General features: G+C 44.6%; 1 protein-coding gene across 4 annotated transcripts in view; it reads left to right on the top strand.

Moving 5' to 3' along the window:
* The window catches only part of LOC143924028 (intelectin-1-like), a 65,137-nt gene extending 54,523 nt beyond the window's left edge, over positions 1-10,614 (top strand). For all 4 annotated transcript variants that reach the window (XM_077448051.1, XM_077448053.1, XM_077448052.1 and 1 more), the window contains one exon: positions 10,096-10,614. In XM_077448051.1, coding sequence (XP_077304177.1) covers positions 10,096-10,248 — 153 coding nt within the window. In that variant the 3' untranslated portion in view covers positions 10,249-10,614. The remainder of the gene's footprint in view (positions 1-10,095) is intronic.
* Positions 10,615-16,849: the final 6,235 nt, after the last annotated feature.

Here is a 16,849-nt window from a genome sequence, read left to right as displayed (position 1 = left end):
CTATATTTTTATTAGTAAAAGTTGAGATACCATTTAAAGTTGACCCATCAGTATTCTGTATGAAGAAATTCCAAACATGTCACTATATACGGTACATGAACAGTACATAATGTTCTGTTCCCTCACTGTGTAATACTAACATTCTGGCTGCCCACAAGGTGGAAGGAAGCAGTAGGGAGCTTATTTATTTTGCATAATTGGGTCAATTTACAGTAATAGTAGAGACTGTTCACTGAGAAAAATCAATGTTCACTTTGCAAAGTGAACATTCACTATTCAAAGTAAATAAGGGGAAACAGAGTTAATTTTTAATACCCAGTCATGTGCAAGGGAAATAAAAATAACAATATTTTTGCATGCACATGACTGGATGGCTGAAGTGAACATAGCTTCATTGTATTTAGCAAGCCCAGTAAACAATTCACTTAGAATTTTACAATTCACTTTGTTAAGCGAAAAATCGATTTCACTGTGTACATATAACCAAGAACATTAATACTTTTCTTAAAGTGGTTGTATACCCCTTTAGCAGATTTTTACCTACAGATAAGCCTATAATAGGGTTTAACTGTAGGTAATATGAATATCTCCTAAACCTGTACAGTTTATTCACCTTGCATGCAGCCGGTGACGTCAGTGGCGCATATGCAGTGAAAGTCCGGTGTATCGTGCCGGAACGAAGGTCACGTCATCGGGGCTCCGGGCCACTCACAGTGACGGAGCCGCGAACCTGGAAGAATCGCCAATGCAAAATGTCAGCTCCCTCGGCGGTGACCGGGAGACAGTGTGGGGGCTTGGTTCTAAGGTAAGTATTTCATAATGAGCTAGTTTGTGGTGCATACTAGCTTATAAACAAAAGAATAAATGGTCTGTACTCTGAACTTGATCAAAATTCTTTTATTCAGAACATCCCAAAGTGTTGACGGAAAGCTGGTAGATGCATTTCACATGCTCCAAGTGAGCTTAATCATTTGGTAATGGCACCTGTCCAGATCAATAGGCTTTCAAAACCTCACCTGGAGCAGCTAGTCTTCTTGTTTGGTGCATATTAGCTCATTAAACTTTTGCCTTATAGATTTTTATTTTTAATTTATTTTTCCCTTCTTCTGGGTATACAACCGCTTTAAGGCAGTGAGATTTACATAAATGTGTCACTTCAAAACCAGCATCCTATCATACCATTTAATTTTTCACCGTGGCACGAACATAACTGGCAAAGAATGTTCTAATACAATCTCATCTATTATAAATCAATCAGTCAATCACACATGCTTATTAGGGTTGCCAACTGTCAGTAAATTTACAAACAATTTGTAAATCTGTAATTTTTGCACAAGTCCATTTTGGACATTCATGGACAGATGCAAAAATTACAGGTTTTTCAAACTGTTCGTAAATTTACTGACAGTTGGAAACCCCGATGCTTATAAATGCAACAGTTGTTCTGTCGAAGATATAACCTTTACTCACTAATCTATTGGCATGCCAAAAATTAAGCTACACTTTGAAAAAAAAGGCTGGACTCCTCAGTCCAGTAAATCACTAAATGATATGGCAGTCAAGGCTCCAACAAGGCTCAGTTTCTGGTACACCAGTAAGTACATTTCACAACTGTGACACAGAGGTCCGTCAGGATAAAGGTTTGAGTTCTACTATAATCTGAAAATATGAACACCCATGTTGTTTTTGAAAATGTTTTGTGCTGCTTTGTAGTGACACTGCATAATGTTTCATTTGCAGTGATTTTTAATGGCAGGTTCAGATAGCCATGGGCTACTTTGCAGATATTTCACTGCTCATGTCACCGAAACTGAGGCACTGCCCTCCACCAGATGCCATCTCCATATTGTCTTTAAATGCACTGGACACAATCTAGATCAGGGATATGCAATTAGTGGACCTCCAGCTGTTGCAAAACTACAAGTCCCATCATGCCTCTGCCTCTGGGTGTCATGCTTGTGGTTGTCAGTCTTGCTATGCCTCATGGGACTTGTAGTTCTGCAACAGCTGGAGGCACTAATTGCATATCCCTGATCTAGATGATGGGCAGACAATGGGTCTCTAAATATTGTCGCCATCTTTTTTTTCTAGCTATTTCTGAGCAGGAACACGTTTTTTGGCCATTAGGTAGTTCCTACATTGGACCGACTGGCAACTAAAGTCTATACTTTTTGTAAATAAAATATTTCAGATAACTTATTAAACAAGCATCATGCAGGCAATCTGCTAATTTGCTATCATATCTTATTTCTCAGCTATGTAGGCTCTACACCAGTACATCATCCTAGTGAACACTCTCAATTCCCGCTAAATCCACTTAACTATTTGTGAAATAAACACAGCATACAGTGGGTATTGAAAAGAATAACCCCCTTTAGAACAATCACATTTTCTTGCTCTGCAGCTTGAAATGAAGACAGACACGGTTTTTGTTTTATCCAGCTGTATTTACTTACTGCAACTTATAACATCCAAGTGAATGATATAACACCAACATGTCATTCAAGCACAGAATCACTGACTTGGAAAAGGGATCAACCCCTTGTGTCAGTATTTTGTTAAACCACCTTGTGCTTTAATTACAGCCTTTAGTCTTTTGGAATATGTCCCTACTAACTTTGAAAATCTAGACTTTGCAATATTTGCCCACTCTTTGCAGAACTGCTCAAGTTCACATCCATTTGATGGTGACTGTTTGTGGACTGCAGTCTTCAAGTCATACCATTTTCAATGGGGTTTAAGTTTGGGCTCTGACTAGGCCATGAAAAGGCATTCACCTCTTTCACCTAGTGTGTGCTTTGGATATTGTCATGTTGTAAGGCAGTGGTGGGCGCTCGGCGCAGGGGCCCTTCCCCCCTAATCCATGTGCCTGGCCCCTAATCTACATGCAGGGGGCCGGACGCATGGATTGCAATAGGTTTTTTTTAAGCACATGATTAGAGCCTGAGGCTCTAATTGGCCTCCAAAAAGGGTGGGCAGTCAATCGGGAAGCGGGAGGAGCACAATTGGCTGAGAGGAGAAGCGAGCGTATTGGCCGGGAAGGGGGGAGAATGTACAGGAAGATCCAAAACTCAGGAGATGGCCACCTAGAGCGATCTCTTAGTGCTCTGATTGAGATCCCAACCATGTGAGTCGTAAATTTCTGCCAGCCATATCGTTTGGTGTTGAGGCCAAATAATTCAGTTTAAAGTGATTGTAAGTGAATGTAAACATCCATTGTAATAGAAAAAAAGCATGACAGGACCTCTTAAATATGAGATCTAGGGTCAAAAAGACCTCAGATCCAGGGGCGGACTGACAACATCCAGGGCCCCCGGACCAAATTAAGCAAGGGCCCCCCCCGTCAGGCCGTGCCCATGACCCGCCCCTGGCCTCGCTCCTTCATTTTGCATAAAGTACAACTTCTGCCTTTTTTTTTTAAAAACACTATTTAACAGAGTCTAATGGGACCTGGAGGGAGGTCTTTCTCTGACAATGTCCATTGGACAGTCTGTTAGAAAGTGTCCCCTCCAGGCCCCATTAGAGACTACAACAGAGTCTAATGGGACCTGGAGAGGGGTCTCTTTCTAACAGTGTGCATCAGAAAGTCTCTGTTAGAGAGCAAGACCACCTCCAGGACCCATTGGAGAATTCAAAAGAGACTAATGGGACCTGGAGGGGGGTCTCTCTAACAGAGACCCTTTCAGTGTCCATTGTAGAATCTGAGTCACCCCTTTAGGTCCAATTATAGACTGAAATGGAGTATAATGGGACCCGGAGGGGGGCCTCTTTCTAATAGACTGAACAGTTAACACCTTCATTAACTCTGGTCCTCAGGGGATCCCCTCCTTGTGCCATGACTCTCAGCCCTGCCCATAGGTGTGCGTGGCCTACTGTATTGGAGTGTGCACCTCAAAGCTCCAACATTTATGCATTTGTGACATATTAACCGGCCTTGTCCCCACTCGTCATCCTAAAAAAATGGGGGGCGGGAGCAGGTGAGCACACAAGGGGACCTGGTCAGCAGAAAGAAAATGAACTGGAACAAGAGGGGTGGCATACATTGGTACCAATCCCGTGTATTTTCCCCGATGGGGTAGGTGCCAGGCAGATAGCAGGTGGACAGGCACAGCGGCTGCATATTATGGGCACAAAGCCTGCAATTGATGGAGTACAGTTGGCTGCATTTGCTGTGATTATAGGGGGTGTATGAAGAATGTATGGAGTGGGCTGTGAGTATAGGGGGTGTATGAAAAATGCATGGAGTGTGCTGTGAGTATAGGGGGTGTATGATGAATGCACGGAGTGTGCTGTGAGTATAGGGGGTGTATGAAGAATGCACGGAGTGTGCTGTGAGTATAGGGGGTGTATGAAAAATGCATGGAGTGTGCTGTGAGTATAGGGGGTGTATGATGAATGCACGGAGTGTGCTGTGAGTATAGGGGGTGTATGAAGAATGCACGGAGTGTGCTGTGAGTATAGGGGGTGTATGAAGAATGCATGGAGTGTGCTGTGAGTATAGGGGTGTATGAAGAATGCATGGAGTGTGCTGTGAGTATAGGGGTGTATGATGAATGCATGGAGTGTGCTGTGAGTATAGGTGGTGTATGAGGAATGCATGGAGTGTGCTGTGAGTATAGGGGTGTATGATGAATGCATGGAGTGTGCTGTGAGTATAGGGGGTGTATGATGAATGCATGGAGTGTGCTGTGAGTATAGGGGGTGTATGAAGAATGCATGGAGTGTGCTGTGAGTATAGGGGTGTATGATGAATGCATGGAGTGTGCTGTGAGTATAGGTGGTGTATGAGAAATGCATGGAGTGTGCTGTGAGTATAGGGGGTGTATGAAGAATGCATGGAGTGTGCTGTGAGTATAGGGGGTGTATGAAGAATGCATGGAGTGTGCTGTGAGTATAGGGGTGTATGATGAATGCATGGAGTGTGCTGTGAGTATAGGGGTGTATGATGAATTAATGGAGTGTGCTGTGAGTATAGGGGGTGTATGAAGAATGCATGGAGTATGCTGTGAGTATAGGGGGTGTGGGGAATGCATGGAGTGTGCTGTGAGTATAGGGGATGTATGAGGAATGCATGGAGTGTGCTGTGAGTATAGGGGATGTATGAGGAATGCATGGAGTGTGCTGTGAGTATAGGGGCTACATGAGGAATGCATGGAGTGTGCTGTGAGTATAGGGGGTGTATGATGAATGCATGGAGTGTGCTGTGAGTATAGGGGGTGTAAGAGGAATGCATGGAGTGTGCTGTGAGTATAGGGGGTGTATGAGGAATGCATGGAGTGTCCTGTGAGTATAGGGGGTGTATGAGGAATGCATGGAGTGTGCTGTGAGTATAGGGGGTGTATGAGGAATGCATGGAGTGTGCTGTGAGTATAGGGGGTGTATGAAAAATGCATGGAGTGTGCTGTGAGTATAGGGGGTGTATGATGAATGCACGGAGTGTGCTGTGAGTATAGGGGGTGTATGAAGAATGCACGGAGTGTGATGTGAGTATAGGGGGTGTATGAAGAATGCATGGAGTGTGCTGTGAGTATAGGGGTGTATGAAGAATGCATGGAGTGTGCTGTGAGTATAGGGGTGTATGATGAATGCATGGAGTGTGCTGTGAGTATAGGGGGTGTATGAAGATTGCACGGAGTGTGCTGTTAGTATAGGGGGTGTATGAAGAATGCATGGAGTGTGCTGTGAGTATAGGGGTGTATGATGAATGCATGGAGTGTGCTGTGTGTATAGGGGGTATATGAAAAATGCATGGAGTGTGCTGTGAGTATAGGGGGTGTATGAAGAATGCACGGAGTGTGCTGTGAGTATAGGGGGTGTATGAAAAATGCATGGGGTGTGCTGTGAGTATAGGGGGTGTATGATGAATGCACGGAGTGTGCTGTGAGTATAGGGGGTGTATGAAGAATGCACGGAGTGTGCTGTGAGTATAGGGGGTGTATGAAGAATGCATGGAGTGTGCTGTGAGTATAGGGGTGTATGAAGAATGCATGGAGTGTGCTGTGAGTATAGGGGTGTATGATGAATGCATGGAGTGTGCTGTGAGTATAGGTGGTGTATGAGGAATGCATGGAGTGTGCTGTGAGTATAGGGGTGTATGATGAATGCATGGAGTGTGCTGTGAGTATAGGGGGTGTATGATGAATGCATGGAGTGTGCTGTGAGTATAGGGGGTGTATGAAGAATGCATGGAGTGTGCTGTGAGTATAGGGGTGTATGATGAATGCATGGAGTGTGCTGTGAGTATAGGTGGTGTATGAGAAATGCATGGAGTGTGCTGTGAGTATAGGGGGTGTATGAAGAATGCATGGAGTGTGCTGTGAGTATAGGGGGTGTATGAAGAATGCATGGAGTGTGCTGTGAGTATAGGGGTGTATGATGAATGCATGGAGTGTGCTGTGAGTATAGGGGTGTATGATGAATTAATGGAGTGTGCTGTGAGTATAGGGGGTGTATGAAGAATGCATGGAGTATGCTGTGAGTATAGGGGGTGTGGGGAATGCATGGAGTGTGCTGTGAGTATAGGGGATGTATGAGGAATGCATGGAGTGTGCTGTGAGTATAGGGGATGTATGAGGAATGCATGGAGTGTGCTGTGAGTATAGGGGCTACATGAGGAATGCATGGAGTGTGCTGTGAGTATAGGGGGTGTATGATGAATGCATGGAGTGTGCTGTGAGTATAGGGGGTGTATGAGGAATGCATGGAGTGTGCTGTGAGTATAGGGGGTGTATGAGGAATGCATGGAGTGTCCTGTGAGTATAGGGGGTGTATGAGGAATGCATGGAGTGTGCTGTGAGTATAGGGGGTGTATGAGGAATGCATGGAGTGTGCTGTGAGTATAGGGTGTGTATGAAGAATGCACGGAGTGTGCTGTGAGTATAGGGGGTGTATGAAAAATGCATGGAGTGTGCTGTGAGTATAGGGGGTGTATGATGAATGCACGGAGTGTGCTGTGAGTATAGGGGGTGTATGAAGAATGCACGGAGTGTGATGTGAGTATAGGGGGTGTATGAAGAATGCATGGAGTGTGCTGTGAGTATAGGGGTGTATGAAGAATGCATGGAGTGTGCTGTGAGTATAGGGGTGTATGATGAATGCATGGAGTGTGCTGTGAGTATAGGGGGTGTATGAAGATTGCACGGAGTGTGCTGTTAGTATAGGGGGTGTATGAAGAATGCATGGAGTGTGCTGTGAGTATAGGGGTGTATGAAGAATGCATGGAGTGTGCTGTGAGTATAGGGGTGTATGATGAATGCATAGAGTGTGCTTTGAGTATAGGTGGTGTATGAGGAATGCATGGAGTGTGCTGTGAGTATAGGGGTGTATGATGAATGCATGGAGTGTGCTGTGAGTATTGGGGGTGTATGATGAATGCATGGAGTGTGCTGTGAGTATAGGGGGTGTATGAAGAATGCATGGAGTGTGCTGTGAGTATAGGGGTGTATGATGAATGCATGGAGTGTGCTGTGAGTATAGGTGGTGTATGAGAAATGCATGGAGTGTGCTGTGGGGATAGGGGGTGTATGAAGAATGCATGGAGTGTGCTGTGAGTATAGGGGGTGTATGAAGAATGCATGGAGTGTGCTGTGAGTATAGGGGTGTATGATGAATGCATGGAGTGTGCTGTGAGTATAGGGGTGTATGATGAATGCATGGAGTGTGCTGTGAGTGAAGGGGTGTTATAAAGAATGCATGAAGTATGCTGTGAGTATAGGGGGTGTGGGGAATGCATGGAGTGTGCTGTGAGTATAGGGGATGTATGAGGAATGCATGGAGTGTGCTGTGAGTATAGGGGATGTATGAGGAATGCATGGAGTGTGCTGTGAGTATAGGGGCTACATGAGGAATGCATGGAGTGTGCTGTGAGTATAGGGGGTGTATGATGAATGCATGGAGTGTGCTGTGAGTATAGGGGGTGTATGAGGAATGCATGGAGTGTTCTGTGAGTATAGGGGGTGTATGAGGAATGCATGGAGTGTGCTGTGAGTATAGGGGTGTATGATGAATGCATGGAGTGTGCTGTGAGTATAGGGGGTGTATAAAGAATGCATGAAGTATGCTGTGAGTATAGGGGGTGTGGGGAATGCATGGAGTGTGCTGTGAGTATAGGGGATGTATGAGGAATGCATGGAGTGTGCTGTGAGTATAGGGGCTACATGAGGAATGCATGGAGTGTGCTGTGAGTATAGGGGGTGTATGATGAATGCATGAAGTGTGCTGTGAGTATAGGGGGTGTATGAGGAATGCATGGAGTGTGCTGTGAGTATAGGGGGTGTATGAGGAATGCATGGAGTGTCCTGTGAGTATAGGGGGTGTATGAGGAATGCATGGAGTGTCCTGTGAGTATAGGGGGTGTATGAGGAATGCATGGAGTGTGCTGTGAGTATAGGGGGTGTATGAGGAATGCATGGAGTGTGCTGTGAGTATAGGGTGTGTATGAAGAATGCATGGAGTGTGCTGTGAGTATAGGGGGTGTATGAGGAATGCATGGAGTGTGCTGTGAGTATAGGGGCTGCATGAGGAATGCATTGAGTGTGTGTATGAGGAATGCATGGAGTGTGCTGTGAGTATAGGGGCTGCATGAGGAATGCATTGAGTGTGCTGTGAGTATAGGGGCTGCATGAGGAATGCATTGAGTGTGCGTATGAGGAATGCATGGAGTGTGCTGTGAGTATAGGGGGTGTATGAGGAATGCATGGAGTGTGCTGTGAGTATAGTGGGTGTGGTGAATGGGTGGGTGTGGTGAATGCATGGAGTGTCTTTATATCTATATATATGTCTTTTAGATCATTTTCTGCTGTTTTAAAAAAAATATATTTTTTTTAAGGGGGTGGGGGTTGGGGTTGGGCTTGCCCATGGCACAGTATAGTCTAGCACTGGATTTGTTTGGGTACTGTAAATCAGGCACTCCTGATCTGGGAGGGCAATCTAATGATTCCAGTGCCCAAGGCAAATCAGAGTGCCAAGATCACAGAGCAGAATTCCTCTAGCAGCAGATCAGGCTGCCTGCTGCTGACATAAATCAAATGACAGGACCACAGAGTGGAGTTTCCCTCCCCCTCCCCAGGCTCAGCAACAGCTCCCTTATAAAAACAACAGCCATCAAGAATCCTAATTCCTCCTCTTCACCACAGCCAGCCTGCACAACAGGGAACCCCCTCCCCCTCCTGCCAGATGAAGAGCACTGCAGACTCAGTCAGCTCTCTGCCTACAGCAGCTCTGCTCCCTCCCCCGCGGTCTAGCAAGGAAACAGCTCAGCAGTCATCATCTTACCTTCCTTGCTTCTGGGCTCTCACTCTTTCTGCTACACCCTCTCTTCTCTCTTCTCCTTTCTCGTGCCAGATGCAGAGGCACCATGTGATACGGGGGGCTTTTAAAAGGTAGCACCTCTGCACAACATTCTGAATCAATCCGCCCCCCTCTCAGCCGGGACTAACTAAACATCAGCGGCTTATGCGGCTGTATCCCTCCTCTACAAAAAAAGAGTCCCTAGCCAAGTAGCAGACAGGATTCACAGCAGGTACAATATTATTTAAAAGAAATCATGTGAATTGTATGCCAATACCTCAGTGCAATTTTTGAGGGTGGTATGAGGTGCCACCCCTGTGGGCCACTCATGGGGCCCCCCTAACTATGGGCCCTCGGTCTGTGCCCGAGTGACCGACTGGTCAGTCCGCCCCTGCTCAGATCTCATATTTACACTGCAATAATATGGAGCTGAGTGGGGGCCATCTTCCCCTCACTTAGGCTTCATGCCAAGCAAGGGAGAGGATACGATTGCCACCGCTGCTGCTGGCGGCTACGGGGGGCCCTCTCCCGCCACCGATAAAAGTGATATTGCGATGAATACGCCGCAGAAACCCCTTTTATCTGAATCTGGACCACTCACTGAAGAAGAATATACTGGGGTTATGACAGCTAGCTGCTGCCATAACAACATATATCGTCATGAGCCAGTCCGGAAGTGTTTAACTTGTAAGCAACAAATGTCAGAAATAGGCTTAGGCATGAAAGGGTTATAGCAGTATAGAGTCAACATTTTTTTTAATTATTGGCCATATATAATGATGTATGATTACACTTCTTCTTTTACAGTACTGCATTGGAGGAGGTGGCTACTTTCCAGAGGGGAGCCCCTTGCAATGTGGAGACTTCCTAGGCATGGACTGGAGTGGTTTTGGCGCACACAAAATCTGGAGCTCTAGCAAAGAATTAACAAATGCCGCTGTACTGATCTTTTACCGCTAAGCTCCTGCAGAAATATAGCACCGCTAACTAGCTTCTGTTCAACCACAAATATAACATATAACATTCCAAATTCAATATCCACATTTTTATATTGTATGAGCAGATATAGATTTAAGTTATACACCCTAATGCAGTATCTTTTTGATGTTAAACCATTTTCATGGCCACGCAAGTCCCAATAGCTTGTATAAATATTAAATTGATTTAAAATTTTCTTCTTTAGAACATAGTAGGGAAGGGACAAGTCAGACTACAGGAGCATTGCAGTCTATTAAACAGAAATAATTTTTATAGCTTTTTAGATAGAATGTAAGTATGATCATCTAATTTAAATAAGTCTATCAATAAAGACTGATGTATTAAAAACCTTGTTTCTGTGTATAATCTTTAAATATATGTACATGGGGGGGCATGGCCTAGCGCATGGAGCTGTAGCGGTCTCGATGATCTCCACGAGGCTGTAACTCCACCACAGCGATCCACCCCATCCCCACACCACACCGATGGGCAAGAGAAAGCCCAAGGACCAACCTAAGCCCACCAATGACCGGACACAGAGCAATTTGGGCAGGTTTGTGACACAGGCTTCTGCGGCCTACAGAACAAGGCAGATCCGAGATGGCGCTGGCGCCTCCATCCCCGGCCCGCTCAGAGCCATCAGACGTTTTGCAGGTACGCTCCAGAGGTCGCTCTGCCTCCATAGTTGACTTAGAGCCCTCACTGCATAGCCCCCACAGCCACACTCAAGCATCCTTGAACTTGGGTGATGGATGGGAAATGGAATCACAGATCCCTCCACACATAGATACGATCCCTCCCAACCAAATGACTGAGATATTCCAAAGTCCAAGACTCTGAAAATCATTTCCCTGGAGTTGAGCTTGTTCCCTCATTTCCAACTTCAGGCTACGGCCCTACAACCAAGTTGCCCGGACTGATGGTCCAGAACCACCTGCCTGAGTTGCACACTGATTCTGTTGTTCTTTTAGTGGAATCTCCCCCGGCTTTGTTTTTCCCCCTTTTTTTTATTGTTACTGCAGTTTTCACCACCTTGTACTAACTGTTTCTACCCAGAAGTGAAGATGGGGGTGTGGGGCGGTAAAAGTTAGGTAAAAAATGCCTTTTCATTTTTCTTTTTATTATTGCTATTTTTTCTGTTAAAATATAATGTTACAAAGGTGATGCTTTCCTCCCACACTGAGCTCAGCATGAGCATATTTGAACTGAAGACCTGTTTCCCCCCCAGCTCTGCAAATGCATCCCACATGAGTGGGATTCTCATGGGCCTCTCTAGGTACTCCCATATCAGTGTGGAAGAAAGGCAGATCAACCACGCAATATATAGGCACATGGTTAAAGTAATGTGTGATTGTTGATACTAGTTTTAAATGAACATTTTTACCTCGTGGACCACGGGACCGGGGGGCACTCCTTGTGCTTACCACGTTTAACCCCACCTACGACCGATAGTGCTTGTTCATGCACTGTACTGTTATTAGCATGAATTTTCTAATAGCTTTATCTGTTTATTTTATTGTTCATTTCATCTTGACACCCAGTGGCTTCACACTTCTCTTCTTTGCTTGTCTCCAGCGGTGGTTCCTATCGCCCAACCCTCTGATACATCACGTTCCTATGCACTGGGGATGGTTACCACCCATCTTTTTTTGATATTATCCTCTCAACTCTTTCTACTTCATTCTATCCCCGCCCCTGTCCACCCCCTCATCCCCTCATATCACCCCTGCTGAGCAGGCCTTGGTGCACACGCAGATCAGTGGTGGACATGACATGGAGCCAGGGCACTCCCCTACTTCGCCTCCAATATGCCTTCACTTGATCACATAACTTTAGCCTCCTTTAACTGCAGGGGCTTTAACACCCCAGAGAAAAGGAGTCAGATATTATACCACTTCCATAAAGCTAAATCTCAAATCCTACTCTTACAGGAGACACATTTTAGGACTTCAGATACTCCAAACCTGAATAGCCCTTACTACCACCAATGATACCATAGCACCAACCCACTAGCTAAGTCCAAAAGAGTGTCAATAGCCTTCCATAAATAATTCCACACGGAAGTCATAGACTCTATGATTGACCCCTCAGGTCGTTTTCTCTTCCTCAAATTAAAATTTAAATCTTCTATTTTTACAGTGGCTAATGGGTATGTACCGAAGATCAGGGGTGCTTCCTTTCCATGGTCCTTGACAAATTAATCTCTTTTGGTGGTCCCTGTTTCATTCTTGGTGGTGACCTCAACGTGACCCTATCTTCGGCCGTGGACACCTCCTCCGGTAAATCCTCCGTCCCACACTCCACCCTCACACACATAAAATCACTCTTGCACTCTGCCCAACTAGTGGATGTTTGGCAAGTGCAACACCCATTTGAGAGAGACTACACCTCTTATTCGGTTGCTCATAAATCCTATAGCCGCATTGACTATTTCCTTGTCTCCCAATCCGTACTTGAAGTTCCATTACAGGCTTCCTTGGGTAATATCCTTTGGTCAGACCACGCCCCTGCACATTTAAGTTTGGCCCATCCACCTAAATCTTACAGAACTTTCTCCTGATGTTTAAACGACAACCTTACTGAAGGACACCCCTTGCGTGGCAGCTATTCAGCAGTCAATACGCAACTTTATATGAGATCACCACACAGATGACACTAACCCGCTCACTAAGTGGGAAGCATTGAAATGTGAAACACCAAACTATTATCTTCCATCCACACCTTATTTATTTTATTTTTTTTCCTTTCCACCTCAGTGAGTTTATTCGGGAGACTCAATTCACTTTTAAGTTCATCTATATCTCCTCCCACATTACACATCATTGTGGCTTATTTATTTAAATATGTTCTATTAAATAGAGTTAATTTACAAGTAAACAGCCAAGATATCAAGTCTCTCTGCCTACGGGTCTTCTTAGTCTGACCACCTTAATTATTTATCTTGTTCTACACCTAGGTGTTTTAATCTACCCACTTCTCCCCTCCCCCACCCCCCCCCCACCTCCCAAACCCCCCACCCCTCATTGCATATATATATAAAAAAAACACACACTAAACGGCAGGAAAAAGGAAAAAAGGGAGAAAAAAAAAAAAAGAGAAAAAACAAAAAAGGAAAAAAAGAATGTACAGACTACAAGACGCACGATCTTTCTCGGCTACCTATAAAAGAATCCCCAATTTCTTCAATCCATAGCTCCATATCCTTTCAAACTTCTTACTATTCCCCTGTTTAGTATAGAAAACCCTTTCATTACTAATTACTTTCCCTATATTCGTTCGCCGTGTTTCAGGTAGTGGACTAGAATGTGACTGCCAATTTTGAGCAATTAGCCTCCTTGCCTGAAAAAGGCATCTAGTAACTGGTGTATATAAGTTTTTAGGGATTTTATATCCCTCCGGTATAGCCAACAAGCAGGTCCTCACTGTTGCATCCAATGTCAAGTTAAAGATTTCATTTATGTGCTCTATTACCCGTGTCCAGTATCTAAAAAGCTTCGGGCACCTCCAAAACATATGGATGAAGTCTCCAACCTGACCACATCTAGGACACTGATCATTCTCTCTCCACCCCATTTTAAACATTTTCCTAGGTGTATGATATACCCGGTGAAAAAAGAAAAGTTGGGAGGCTTTCTGTGCCGGAGAAATAGAGACCTTGGTTCCCTGATGCATTATCCAATCCCAATCGGGTATGGACACTGGTCCCACCTCCCTCTCCCATTTCCTTTTGCTTTTGGTCATACCGCTTCGATCTAACAATTTATCCCCCAACCTAGTATATATAAATGAAATCAAGCCTTTAAACGTATCTCGAGACATAATTTGAGATATCATCGGGATCTGAATCAGCTGTATCTCCTGCGATCTAAATTGGGCCTGAATTGCGTGTCTGACCTGGAGATATTTATAGAATGAGCGGTTTGATAAAGAGAATTCAGCTCTTAAGTCAGCAAATGACCTAATAGCTGAACCCTGAACCATTTGCGCTAACTTATGTATCCCTTGAGTTTCCCATTCCTTACATCTTTCAACTTTAAATAGCTCATCTAAATTCCTATTATCCCATAGAGGAGCCAACACGGATACCTTCTGATATCCCAATAAAGCCTTGACTGTTTTCCAGAGTTTAGTAACCTGAGTAGTTGTTGGGCAGTGCATATTAAACGAATTTGCCTCTAACGCCTCCATAAGCATATTATGTGGACATCCTGGCATTAATAGCCTATGGCAGGGATTAGCTTCATTTATTGCTATTGCTCCAGCTAAATGCTGTAACTGGGCCGCTAAACAATAGAGTCTAGGATATGGAATCGCCAACCCCCCTTCTTCCAACGGCAGTTGCAAAGTCCGTAAGCTAATCCTCGGTGGGCCCTTTTTCCATATAAGAAGTCTAAATAAGGATTCTATTTTCTTAACCCATCCTTCCCCAATCCATAATGGTGAGTTATGAAGGAAGTACAGGATTTGAAGGAGCCATACCATCTTAACCAAATTGCAACGGCCCGCCATCGAGAGGGGGAGACGACTCCAAATATCGGCCTTTTGTCTTAACTTTACTAGGAGAGGAGATAGATTATCTTCCAAGTAGGAGTTTACGTCCCTAGTAATCCATACCCCTAGATATTTAAACTTCTCAACCTGTTTCAAGTTCAGAATATCCTGGGGAGCGCAAGTAAACCCCCGTTCCAGCGGCAGCAAAGCGGACTTATCCCAATTAATGGTTAATCCTGATATGAGACCAAATTCTCTAATCATCTTCATTGCCACTTTCAATGAAGTTTGAGCGTTCCCCAGGAAAAGCAAAATATCATCGGCAAACAGTGCAATTTTTTCCTCTACCTGTCCTCTCCTAAATCCCTGTATATCAGGGCTAGCTCTAATGGCGATGGCCAATGGCTCCACCGCCAAGACAAACAATAAGGGGGAGAGGGGACACCCCTGCCTCATGCCTCGTTCCAACAGAAACGTCTCAGAGAGCTCATTATTGATTTTAATTTTCGCTCTTGGATCTGTATAGAGCAATTTAATCCATTTAAGAAAGTTTGGTCCAAACCCAAATCTAATAAGCACTTTAAATAAATATACCCATTCAAGGCTGTCAAATGCTTTGGCTGCATCCAGAGCCAAAACTGCTCTGGAGCTTCCATTGTCTACCGGAATCTGGGCATTCAGAAACAGTCTACGGATATTAATACTAGTAGATCTATTCGGGATAAAACCCGACTGGTCGGGGTGAATAAGCTTGTGGACACTTCTTTTTAGGCGTTTTTTGCGAGCACCTTTGCTAATATTTTAACATCTGATCCCAAAAGCGAGATCGGGCGATATGAGGCCGGGTCCATAGGGTCCTTATCCTCTTTAGGGATAACCACTATAGTGGCTTCCAACATCGAGGAAGGCAAGGCTACACACTCCAAGGACTGCCTCAGTGTCTCCAATAATTGTGGCAGCAGGATCTCCCCATATCTCTTGTAGACCTCGATTGGTAATCCATCGGGTCCTGGTGCTTTTAAATTAGGCATATCTGCCACCGCTCTTTGGAGTTCCTCGATAGTAATTGGGGCCTCCAATGTTACTAAATCTTCTGCTGTTACTGTTGGCATATTCAGATTCCCCAGAAAGGCAGCCGTAGCTCCCCCTTCACTCCGCCTTGGGATTTATATAGTGAGCTATAGTAATAATAAAATGTGTTATTAATAGTGGATGGTTCAAAAGTAGTCTCTCCCTCTGGGGTCCTAATTGATAGTATCGTTGAGGGGGCCGTATTCACTTTAACCAGCAATGACAGCATTCGCCCCACTCTCTCTCCCTCCCCAAAATTTGCTTGTTTCTGCAATATACGTCTGTTATCCGTCTTATGCCTAATAATTCTCTTAAATTCTTGCTGTTTATCGAGCCAAGCCTTCTGTGTTATAGGATTCGGATTTATAATATATTGTCTTTCTGTCTCTAATACCGCCTTAGTGGCTTCCTCTTCCTGTTTTTTCATCTCGGTCCTATTTCTAGCAATTTGTTGAATAAAAAGACCTCTTAAAAAGGCCTTTAAAGAGTCCCAAACAACCCCTCCTGATGCTGTACCCATATTAACCTTGATGAACTCTTTTAACATAGTTGTCACCCAATCCGTATCCTTCGTTAGTTCCAACCATACGGGGTCCATTTTCCATTGGCCAGAATATTGTTTCTTACCTACACAAAGTGTCAGTGTTAAGGGGGAATGGTCCGAGATTCCTCTCGGGCCATATTCTACCTCGTCCACTCGTAACATCGCACTGCTATTCACCAGAGCCATGTCAAGTCTTGATAATGTAGAAAAAGTTGCTGAGTAACAAGAATATTGTCGCTCCCCCGGGTGCCGAGTGCGCCATGCATCGCATAGGCCAGCTTCATGTAGGAAGCGAGCTAACCTCGTTGCATCTTTCACCGTTGATGTATTTACAGTTGGGAACCTATCCAAGGATTTATCCAAAACTTTGTTCAAGTCCCCTACTGCTATCACAGGGATATCAGGTTTATCTATTACGAAGGCTAATAACTCATATAAAATTTCCAATTTAAATGGAGGAGGAACATACATGTTGGC

Source organism: Lithobates pipiens, unplaced genomic scaffold (genome assembly GCF_037356315.1).
Source record: "Lithobates pipiens isolate NorthernLeopardFrog02 unplaced genomic scaffold, aLitPip1_a1.2 Scaffold_22, whole genome shotgun sequence".
In the NCBI taxonomy this organism is placed as follows: domain Eukaryota; kingdom Metazoa; phylum Chordata; class Amphibia; order Anura; family Ranidae; genus Lithobates; species Lithobates pipiens.
Note: the sequence above shows the minus strand (reverse complement) of the source record. Positions and strands in the feature narration are given on the sequence as shown.